The following is a 12,753-nucleotide window of genomic DNA, read 5'->3' as shown; positions in this document are numbered from 1 at the left end:
CTTCTACACTACACTTCTACACTTCTACACTTCTACACTACACTTCTACACTTCTACACTTCTACACTACACTTCTACACTACACTTCTACACTACACTTCTACACTTCTACACTACACTTCTACACTTCTACACTACACTTCTACACTTCTACACTTCTACACTTCTACACTACACTTCTACACCACACTTCTACACTACACTTCTACACTTCTACACCACACTTCTACACTACACTTCTACACCACACTTCTACACTACACTTCTACACTTCTACACCACACTTCTACACTACACTTCTACACTTCTACACTACACTTCTACACTTCTACACTACACTTCTACACTACACTTCTACACTTCTACACTACACTTCTACACTACACTTCTACACTTCTACACTTCTACACTACACTTCTACACTACACTTCTACACTACACTTCTACACTACACTTCTACACTTCTACACTTCTACACTACACTTCTACTCTACACTTCTACACTTCTACACTACACTTCTACACTACACTTCTACACTACACTTCTACACTTCTACACTACACTTCTACACTACACTTCTACACTACACTTCTACACTACACTTCTACACTACACTTCTACACTTCTACACTACACTTCTACACTACACTTCTACACCACACTTCTACACTACACTTCTACACTACACTTCTACACCACACTTCTACACTACACTTCTACACTTCTACACCACACTTCTACACTACACTTCTACACCACACTTCTACACTACACTTCTACACTTCTACACTACACTTCTACACTACACTTCTACACTTCTACACCACACTTCTACACTACACTTCTACACTTCTACACTACACTTCTACACTTCTACACTACACTTCTACACCACACTTCTACACTACACTTCTACACTTCTACACTACACTTCTACACTTCTACACTACACTTCTACACCACACTTCTACACTACACTTCTACACTACACTTCTACACTTCTACACTACACTTCTACACTTCTACACCACACTTCTACACTTCTACACTACACTTCTACACTTCTACACTACACTTCTACACTTCTACACTACACTTCTACACTACACTTCTACACTTCTACACTACACTTCTACACTTCTACACTTCTACACTACACTTCTACACTTCTACACCACACTTCTACACTACACTTCTACACCACACTTCTACACTACACTTCTACACTTCTACACTACACTTCTACACTACACTTCTACACTTCTACACCACACTTCTACACTACACTTCTACACTTCTACACTACACTTCTACACTTCTACACTACACTTCTACACCACACTTCTACACTACACTTCTACACTTCTACACTACACTTCTACACTCTACACTACACTCTACACTACACTCTACACTACACTCTACACTACACTACACTCTACACTCTACACTACACTCTACACTACACTCTACACTACACTACACTCTACACTACACTCTACACTACACTCTACACTCTACACTACACTCTACACTCTACACTACACTCTACACTACACTACACTCTACACTACACTCTACACTACACTCTACACTACACTACACTCTACACTACACTCTACACTACACTACACTCTACACTACACTCTACACTCTACACTCTACACTACACTCTACACTACACTCTACACTACACTCTACACTCTACACTACACTTCTACAGTACACTACACTTCTACAGTACACTACACTTCTACACTTCTACACTACACTTCTACACTACACTTCTACACTACACTACACTTCTACACTACACTTCTACACTACACTTCAACACTACACTTCTACAGTACACTACACTTCTACGCTACACTTTTACACTACACTTCTACACTACAATACACTTCCACACTACACTACACTTCTACACTTCTACACTACACTTCTACAGTACACTAAACTTCTACACATACACACTACACTTCTACACTACACTTCTACACTTCCACACTACACTACACTTCTACACTACACTTCTACACTACACTTCTACACTTCTAGACTACACATACACACTACACTTCTACACTTACACACTACTACACTTCTACACTACACTTCTACAGTACACTAAACTTCTACACATACACACTACACTTCTACACTACACTTCTACACTACACTTCTACACTACACTACACTTCCACACTACACTTCTACACTTCTACACTACACTTCAAGACTACACATACACACTACACTGCTACACTTACACACCACTACACTTCTACACTACACATACACACTACACTTCTACACTTACACACCACTACACTTGTACACTTGTACACCACACTGTTAAACTTCACAATTGTTACAACAAAATGATTGATAGAACAGACAGACAGAATTTTAATTTTGCTCTCCCTTTTTTCTGTTCATTAATTTATGTCCTCTTTATCTATATATCAATTCAGAGATGCAGCAAATAAATGCTTCAATAATTAAATGTACGTAATTGAAAGTGTGAAGCGGTGTGTGTGTGTGTGTGTGTGTGTGTGTGTATTAACCATCAGTCCTTGGAGACAAATTACTCTACTTCAAAGCCACTTAAAAACAGTACATCTCAACACATCGCCATGACAATATCATGTTTTTCAGCCCACGTATTAAATAAATACCCACTACAGCTAGAGAGTTGAGCTAAACGATCCGTCATACAGAATCGAACCTGTAGACAAGGAGAGATCCTGATCTGAGCCTCCTTTATGCTCCGTTTTACAGTTCAGAGCATTTACTGCGACCCAGAAATTAACAAAAGAACAAATTTACACTACTTTTTATATTTTTTATAACATTATATAACGTAGATTATAAATGACACTTACCTAAGGATGATGTGAATCATACTGTATGATTCACAGATTCATCTTACTGAATCGTTTGTAAAAAAAACAAAAAAAAAGAAAAAGAAAAAAAAAACCGCAAAATATAATGTCTAATATAAATTGTCTACTGTACAAATAAACAAAAAAATAATGTCATTTAAAAATAAAATCTAATATCACATGAGTGAATCATGTAAACGATTCAACTTTGGAAATGAATGCTTCATAATAAAAATGGATGGTTGTGATGGATGTGTAATGTGCAAAATGATATGCGAACAAAACACACGTGAAGTTCGGGATTTCTGTCCGAGTTTTCCGTAAGGGACGCTTTTAAAAGGATAATGAGTCAAGTTCTGGTGAAATAATCGATTCTCGTCGCCGTTCTGGTCTTTTTATTGCACTGGCCGTGGAAAATAAAGGAAGATTCAGAGCATGTCGGCGAAAGACAGCAAATTACTCCCACTTCACGCCGCTGCGCTTCAATACAAAACGCTCATTTATAATTAAGAAAAACATGCCACAGTGTTTAGTCAATACACCGAGTGACTCTGCATCGATGCAAAACACTAATTAAACATATTTTTGTGTGAATCGACTTCCGTATTAACTTTACCGATATTTTCAGACCTGCTTTTTTGCCGCACTAAGATGTTCTTTGTTCCATCTGTGTTTTTGTCCCTTCTTTTTTTTTTTTTCAAAAACATTGACTTTGAATAACATCGTCTGTGTTCTCAGGTACGATATCGGTAAACACGGTCCGCATGCCTTATCAGGCTCCGGGCGAGAGCGAGATCCTGGACCTGGATGACCACCTGTACCTCGGTGGTCTTCCTGAGAACCGAGCAGGTCTGGTGTTTCCCACCGAGGTGTGGACGGCGCTGCTGAATTACGGCTTCGTGGGGTGCGTACGCGACCTCTTCGTCGACGGCCAGAGCAAAGACGTTCGGCGCATGGCTGAGGTCCAGAAGGCAGTAGGGGTGAAGCCGTCGTGCTCCAAGGAAGCACCTAAGCAATGCCTGAGTAACCCATGTCAGAACAACGGCATCTGCAGAGAAGGATGGAATCGTTATGTATGCGACTGCGCCGCTACCGGGTTCCTGGGCCGGTCTTGCGAGAGAGGTGAGTGTTTTTTTACTCTTCGCTCAGCTACTCAGCCCTTGTAGGCTGTTCCTTTTTGGGGGCGTGGCCTGTCATTAATCCTGATCAGAAACGATGTGATGGAATTTTACACACCACTTTTGTGTAGTGTTTTATTCGTCTGTCATGTGATTAGCTTCATGCTAGCCCTGGAAGCCACAGGAACTAGCCATGTTTGTTATTTCAGTTCAAGCTTTTACAATAAAAAAAAAACAACAGTGGAAAACAATTATAAAACCACAGTTTAAGTTTTCTTCCATTTTTGTTTGTCAAACAGTGGTGGTGATGTCACGCTTGCCTGTCTTCAAAACTTCAGATCCCTGTAAATCAGATTTCTATCTGCTTCGTATAAATCAGAGGATCTTTGTAGTAAAATCAGATCATGACATAAATAACGAACAATTTATTGAAGAACCGATTGCTTCATGTTACTTGTTAGTTCGTGTGTCAGTTACAAAGAGTTTGGTAAATGAATGGATTTAAAAGAAGCTAGCTAGCGTAACATCTAGCATTAAAAACATTCTGAGAAATGCACTTTAACTACAATGTACGTAGATAAGGACGCGGTTGTGGACATGATGGTTAACATGCTTTAAAAGATTTCTTTCCCCATTTAATATGATCCGACTCTGAAAATGTTAATTATCGCAAAAAAAACCCCACAAAAACTGACAGGTATTGTGGTGGAATTGGTAAAAAAAAGCGTTAGGTTTAGAAACATGGACTATAATCTATAATGAGGTGCTGTTAAGACTTTTAGAATAGAAAAAAGTCCACACGTTTTTTTTCTATTCTTCTTTTTCTCCATATTATATTCGATTCGGCTGATTCTTTATCTCTGTAAAGGGACATTAAAAGTAGCAGCCTAACGTTTAATTCGCCGTAATCGCTTTTGGTAGACCTTTATTATGTTAATTATGTCATTGGATGCACATTTGTCCAGTTTATATTCTGCATGAACAGTCTGTTAATGATCTGAAAATAGAGCCCGGGAGCTTAAAACATATTGGAGACGTAAAGCGCTCCGTCATGAGAGACGAGGCTTTCAGGGAAAAGACACGAGCGAGCGTATGGCTTTCTGACAGGAACCTTCTGTTCTCGCTGCGGAGGCGGGACGCGCCGTTTTCCTGCGATGGGAATCTTCTCACCACACTGAAAGCCACAGGAAGGCGAGATATTTACAGGATTGGTTTAACCTGGTAAACTGATGATACCGCTGGGAAAAATCCCCGCATCTGATTGGCTGGCAGTTCATTTCTATATTTCTATATTCCAATAGAATGTGTAATGTAATCACAGATCGATATCAATCTTACTGTGTAACCACGGCAACCAGATGTTAGAAATAGGTCGACGTTTACACTCCTATTTTTTTCATGCTGTAGAGAAGATCGTCTTTAAGCTGCATTCACATGGAAAGCTCATCGCGTTTGACGGAACGTTGACGGAAGTTTGTTCGTATTCGGTCCTGTGTTTATTTTACAGATTCTAAACATTTTCTGTTGTAATATAGATTATTGGACAGCCTCCAGTCACAGAAACAAACCGCATCGGTATGTAAGGTGTGCGTATGTGGACGGCTCGGTGTGGAGTGCTCACGGCGTCCCGGTTTAACAGCTGGTTTGTTAGCGAGGTCAAATTTCTCACTCGGATTTCTAAAAAAGAAGAAAATCGGTGACCCTGTGAACTCTGCTGTCATGGAGCTGATCACGTGTGGGGAGAAATGTGGACCTAATTGGAAGGTTTTTCGAGTGTCTTTCGGGTTTTGTGTGTGTGTGTGTGTGTGTGTGTGTGTGTGTGTGTGTGTGTGTGTGTGTGTGTGTGTGTGACGTCCCTGAGAGTGTAATTAGATGGAGCTCTTTCCCGCGTGGCTGATGTGTGCCTGAGAGGCGATATCTTTCCAACCTGGCCTGTGTGCACGGTGCCAGATGTTGCTGTTTATTGTAATTGCGTCTCCTCACAGTCGCAGCTCGACTCGGAGACAAACAGCGGCTCGCACTGCTGCTGCTGCTGCGGCTGTTTCATTTGCTTTTGTGTTCAGCTTCATCTCCTCCGATTTGTATGTAGCGTAGGAGCGAGAGTTTAAATTGCCAAGCCGTTTTGCTTGAGCTCTGGTGCGGATCTCAGGCACGTGATCTGTGTTTTTTCTTTCTTTCTTTCTTTCTTTCTTTCTTTCTTTCTTTCTTTCTTTTTTCACGTCATGTTGAGTGTTGAACATAGGAACTGTCATATTGAGACTTTCCCATTTAGCATGATGGGCTACAAATGAGCTAAACATCCATTCCATTCATTCATTCATTCATTCATTTCCTACCGCTTATCTGAACTACCTCGAGTCACGGGGAGCCTGTGCCTATCTCAGGCGTCATCGGGCATCGAGGCAGGATACACCCTGGATGGAGTGCCAACCCATCACAGGGCACACACACTCTCATTCACTCACACACACACACACTACGGACAATTTTCCAGAGATGCCAATCAACCTACCATGCATGTCTTTGGACCGGAGGAGGAAACCGGAGTACCCGGAGGAAACCCCCGAGGCACGGGGAGAACATGCAAACTCCACACACACGAGGCGGAGGCGGGAATCGAACCCCCGACCCTGAATGTGTGAGGCTAACGTGCCAACCGCTAACCGCTAAGCCACCGTGCCCCCCCCCATTAAAATTTATTTATTTTAATGTAAAATATTTTTTTAATTTAAAGAATTTAACAGAAATGCAGTTTAATTTATATCTATTTTTGATTGCAGCTCTAATTTTTTTATTCTACTTTACCTCACTGTTAGTTGTGTGTGAGACAAATAAAAATTAGAATCTGAGTGAAATCGTACACAAACATTTAAGCGGTATATTGCTGATGTAATCAGATCAGATGAATCGGATAAACCGTTGCAAGCTCGCTTTAATTTAATGTTACGGCTCTCACTTTATTTGTTTGTAAAATAGCCCTCGATGCAGTGTAACGAGTGTCATTTAGCTCTGGGTTTGGGGCTTTTAGCTTCATCATATTTTTCCACAACATGATTCAGAGACTTTCCTGCCACAGAAGTCCACCGGCACGGTCCGAACTCGAAATATGCTTGATTTTTTTCTATTTTTTTTTATCTTTTTTTTGATGTAAGCTACGCTCACAAGCATGAAAAATTCATTTCAAGGACCCTGGAGAAGAATTTGAACAGCAGTGGACCACTACAGGAACACAATATCTCTTGTATATAATAAATCTGACCCTCTTCCATTAAATCTGACACTGTTGTGGATCATTTTATTCTTTTTTTTTTTTTTGCAGCGCTTTGCAAGATTTTCCAAAAAGGTGCTGTTGTTTTTTCTCACTGTGGTTAGTCAGCTCCTGTACGGCGCGGTCCTGAGAGGAATCCAGATCGGTCTGAGAGACAGATACGAGCACGTCGCCGGCGACATTTATAATGTAAATAACCTCGGCTTATTCCGGGAGTCAGCTTTCCGTCCGCTCGCTTTATCACATCGGGTTTGTTTGCTCCTCTGTAATGTAATACATGTCTATAAGATTTCTCCAGATGCTCGGTGTGAAAAATGACTGCTGAAATATGGAGCTTTGAGTGTCGGCTCTTTTGTAATGGATTCGTCCCACGGATGCCTGATAAACCTGCCGCTTCTGTGATGAAGGAAAAAATGAGGGAGTTAAAAAAAAAGGAAAAAGAAAAAAAAAAAGCTTGACTGATATTGTGCTCTGGAATATCAGGTGACCAGATTTATTATTTTCAATCCAAGAGCGACTATTATTTATATCAAATTAATACCAAAACTCTGTGTGTGTGTGTGTGTGTGTGTGTGTGTGTGTGTGTGTGTGTGTGTGTGTGTGTTTAGAAAAAAACTCTAGACAAAACAAATTTTACAAACACAAACAAAATAGTAAGTAAAAACAAATAAACAAAAAATAAATAAACAAACAAACAAAAAATAAATAAACAAGCAGACAAATAAATAAATAAATAAGTAAATAAATAAATAAGTAAATAAATAAATAAATAGCATATTTATACAAGATTATTATTATTATTATTATTATTATTATTATTATTATTATTATTATTATTATTATTATTATTATTTTATTTATTTATTTATTTTTTATCCGACATATTATAGTTTTTTATCTATTTAGAGTTACACGTCCTTCACCAGCTTTTCTTGTTTTCTTAAAAAAATTTAAAATCTTTCATGAAGATCCCAAGCTTTCTTTCCCTCTATCAACGATGTCACCTATTTCTAACCCGTTCATGTTGTGAATGACACGTTCCTATGGAAACGATCGTGACGAGAGCCGCTGACCAATCAGAAGCGCAGTATTCGACATCGTCGTGTGAAATCTGTACGCAAATATTCCCGAGAAATGATGGAGCGGTTAACAGCAGCATAGTGAGAAGGGATGAAGGAACATGGCAGATGTTGATGACACCTGGAGCTGTGTGTTTATGTTCTGTAAGCTTGGTCATGCGGTGGCAGACACGTGGGTGTCGCAGGAAAGCAGGGCTCTCGCTCTTCTCCACACTCGCTCGGCGTCTTTTCAGGCCAGCTGTTGTGATGTGGCCTGATTTTCTGCTACACTAAAGACTGAGAAACCATCAAGTTATCGGTGCATAGTGTTCTGGCCTGCAGCAAACCAGGTGACCGAGAGAGAGAGAGAGAGAGAGAGAGAGAGAGAGAGAGAGAGAGAGAGAGAGAGAGAGAGAGAGAGAGAAAACGATACATACTTCACGATTTTAATAAAGCACTCTGAATTGTTTGCCCGAACATCCTCCCTCATCCTCCCTCATCCTCCCTCATCCTGTCACACCTAATTATCCCCCAGCTTTTCCCTTGTAAGGGAGACTGAAGGAGTGAACACTGAATCTGTCTTTCCGTTCATCTGTCTATCTATCTATCTATCTATCTATCTATCTATCTATCTATCTATCTATCTATCTATCTATCTATCTATCTATCTATCTATCTGTCTGTCTGTCTCTCTGTCTGTCTGTCTGTCTGTCCAGCCGTCCGTCTGTCCGTCTGCTATCTGTGATTTTATCTGTCTGCCTGTCTGTCTGTGATTCTACCTGTCTGTCTTTCTGTCTGTCCGTCTGTCCATCTGTGATTTTATCTATCTGTCTGTCTATCTGTCCTTCTGTATGTCTGTGATTCTATCTATCTGTCAGTCCATCTATCTATCAAACTTAGAGGAAAAAACATACACTCAGGTTTAATCGTGTTTGTCACATTTACAGAAAAAATGGATTAAAATGGGAGAACAAATTGTTAAGTATCATGACCTTCTCTTGATGCTTTTCCAATCATGGGTTCACATTGTTCTGAGGAAACATACAGTGTTTTCCAGATGAAATTAGAGTCTGAAGTATAATAATGACTCTTATTTTCTAACATTATCTGAGCTCATGAAAAGGGCTGAAGAGTCATGTACAATAAATGTACAATAAATGCACAATAAATGGATTGTTGTTTAAAAACGTTTTCTGGAATCTGTGGTTTTTAGCTTGGAGAGCTTGGAGAACATCCAGTAGAACATCCAGTAGAACACCCAGTAGAACACCCAGTAGAACACCCAGTAGAACATCCAGTAGAACATCCAGTAGAACATCCAGTAGAACACCCAGTAGAACATCCAGTAGAACACCCATTAGAACATCCAGTAGAACACCCAGTAGAACACCCAGTAGAACACCCAGTAGAACACCCAGTAGAACATCCAGTAGAACATCCAGTAGAACATCCAGTAGAACACCCAGTAGAACATCCAGTAGAACACCCATTAGAACATCCAGTAGAACATCCAGTAGAACACCCAGTAGAACATCCAGCTCTCCTCTGTAATTCAGTGCATGTTTTTTTTCCTGGATCCTGACACCTCCTCCACTGTGTCTTCATTCACTCAGAGGGATCTCAGGAGGTTCCTGGGCTGGATAGCTTGTTTCCTTTAATGTAGCACATGAATTATGACATGAGGGAACTTATGGAGCCACAGCGAGCTGTTTAGACCCTTGTCATGTTCTTGTTGCAAACGTGTCTGGATGTTCAAATCACACGTGACATCACAGGGTGTTTACTCAGACTTACAGGAATCAAATGTACATAAAGGATGCTCTATCTATCTATCTATCTATCTATCTATCTATCTATCTATCTATCTATCTATCTATCTATCTATCTATCTATCTATCTATCTATCTATCTATCTATCTATCTGTCTGTCTGTCTGTCTGTCTGTCTGTCTGTCTGTCTGTCTCTATCTGTCTGTCTGTCTGTCTGTCTGTCTGTTTATCTACAGTATCTATCTATCTATCTATCTATCTATCTATCTATCTATCTATCTATCTATCTATCTATCTATCTATCTATCTGTCTATCTGTCTGTCTGTCTGTTTATCTACAGTATCTATCTATCTATCTATCTATCTATCTATCTATCTATCTATCTATCTATCTATCTATCTATCTATCTGTCTGTCTGTCTGTCTGTCTGTCTGTCTGTCTGCTTGTTTCTTTGCAACTGACTAGAAAAAAGAACAAATTTAAATCTCATCTTCTTTCTTGGTTTATTTTCACGTTATAGACTCACACAACATTATATACGGACGAGACGATGGACAGAATTCCTCTCAAGTGCTTGTTGTGCGTTAGAGAATACCTCTGTTTTTTTCTGTACTCAGGGATTGTTTTTGTGTCTGTTTGAGTGAATGACTGAAACAATACAGTATGTAGTCACTAAGAAAAAAATCTGCGTTCCTTGCATGGTTAAGGCCTCTATCTTCCTGAAGGGTCTCTACTTGGAAATGTTCTGAGACAGAAACCTTGTGTAAACTTCACATGCAGGAATGAACCCGAGAGCCTTTTAAGGTGGCAGGATTAAGCACCTTTACATTCCAGAGAGCTGCGAGTGCAGAGTGAAAGATAAAAAAAATGTCTTGTGCATATAAGGAAACACCCCAGAAAAGATAAACATAAATAAATTATATTAAATCATTTGAACTTATATTAAAAATAAGTTAAATGTGAAGATCCCTGGAGGAGTTTCTTTGGATTATTCATTTGGAAAATTGTCCCTGTTTTATAGAGAAAAGACAAAGAATCCTCTCTAAAGAGGACCCGAAAGAAACCATTGTTATAGTATAGCTATGAATACAGTAAGAAACTAGGTTTGTAAAGTTTGTCGCGACAAACTTCGATATTGGCTTTGACGGTGCGAGTATTCGCAAAGGCGGGTGCTTTTTGGAGGCGAGTGGACATAAGGGTCAGTGTTACTTTTGGAGGCAAGTGGACAGAAAGATCGTGAAAGCTACTGACCTGTCCGAGTTCGGTGTAAATCGCTCAAAAACTTGCCGAGTTATAAACCTCCAAAGTTTATAATGGAAGTCAATGGGAAAAAAGGCCACTTTGAGCTTCCGTACCGGGAATGCCGGAATGCCCATCGCTTAGAAAAGTAATAGCAACAAACTTCAGACCAGGGTCTACGACATATCCGAATTTGGTGCATGTGGCTCGAAAGCCGTAGGCCGCATTAAATTTTATAAAAAGTTGGCTAAGAAGAATAACTTCAGTAGGAAAACAAAATAAAACACTAGATTTGTAAAATTCGTCGCAAACAAACTTTGATGTTGGTTTTGATGAGGCAAGTATTCGCAAAGGCCGGTGCTTTTTGGAGGCGGGTGGACATAAGGGTCAGTGTTACTTTTGGAGGCAAGTGGAGACGAGCATGTGACATCATTCGAATATTCCTGAGGATGTTCCCCTCATTGTTCTGAGTGTTTTGATATGTCACATGTCCATGTTGTAAAAAGTTTTTTGATTTTGCATATATTGTGGGCGGGGCTGTGGGACAACCGAAAGGCCAGTCGGTACACCGATTTAAACCTTTGTTCAGAGTCTCACCCTAAAGCAGCTGGCCGAGTTTGGTGTAGATATTTCGAAAGCTTGTTGAGTTATAAACCTCCAAAGTTTATAAAGGGAGTCTATGGGAAAAAAGGCCAATTAGAGACCCAGTACCGGAAGTACCGGAACTCGGATCGCTTAGAAAAGTAACAGCAACAAACTTCAGACCAGCGTCTACAACATATCCGTATTTGGTGCATGTGGCTTGAAAGCCCTAGGCCGCATTAAATTTTATACATTTTTCTCTAAGCTTAAATAGGAAAACAAAATGTTGGCTTCTACAAAGCCAACATAATAATAAAAAGCTAGCTAACTAACAGCGCTGTAAACATTAGTAATAGCATTAAACTACAAACCCATGAGCTATTTTTTGCCTCTCAGAGAAGATCTTTAGAGAAGTTTTGTCAAAATGTCAAAACTACTGTAAACTCTTGAAGCTTCTAAAAGACCTGAAAGGAAACCTTGTTATAGTAGAGATTAGTAACTAACAAACAGCAGCTAGCTAGCCGATACAGCTGTAAGCGTGAGAAGTAAACATCTGTCTAGCTATTTTTCCTCCCACAGAACGTCTTTAGAGAAAACGATTTAAAACAAACATTAAATCCTTGACGATTCTTTGACTCGATGACATTACTGTGAGGAATAAAAAGCTAGCTAGCTAGCAGAGCTAAAACCCTAATGTTTTACAACCAACCATAGAAACTAATAAACAACAAATCCTTGACTAAAGGAACCAAAAAAAAAGCATTTCTTCATCCCAAACCATCCCATGATTTCCTTCTTTTATTACGGTTTTAAAACCTGAAACTGTCAG

General features: G+C 39.6%; 1 protein-coding gene and 1 long non-coding RNA gene across 25 annotated transcripts in view; one reads left to right on the top strand and one right to left on the bottom strand.

Annotated features, from left to right (window-relative positions):
• The window catches only part of LOC113650021 (neurexin-1a), a 298,946-nt gene that overhangs the window by 103,982 nt on the left and 182,211 nt on the right, over positions 1-12,753 (top strand). For all 24 annotated transcript variants that reach the window (XM_047815788.1, XM_047815790.1, XM_047815789.1 and 21 more), the window contains one exon: positions 3,628-4,011. In XM_047815788.1, coding sequence (XP_047671744.1) covers positions 3,628-4,011 — 384 coding nt within the window. The remainder of the gene's footprint in view (positions 1-3,627; positions 4,012-12,753) is intronic.
• On the bottom strand, positions 6,922-10,151 carry LOC113650024. The gene is made up of 3 exons (XR_003442315.2): positions 9,326-10,151; positions 8,291-8,669; positions 6,922-7,671 (listed from the first exon to the last, which is right to left on the bottom strand). It is a non-coding gene; the product is annotated as an uncharacterized LOC113650024 (long non-coding RNA).

This window comes from Tachysurus fulvidraco, chromosome 7 (assembly GCF_022655615.1).
Source record: "Tachysurus fulvidraco isolate hzauxx_2018 chromosome 7, HZAU_PFXX_2.0, whole genome shotgun sequence".
NCBI lineage: Eukaryota > Metazoa > Chordata > Actinopteri > Siluriformes > Bagridae > Tachysurus > Tachysurus fulvidraco.
This window is presented reverse-complemented; position numbering and strand designations above follow the sequence as displayed.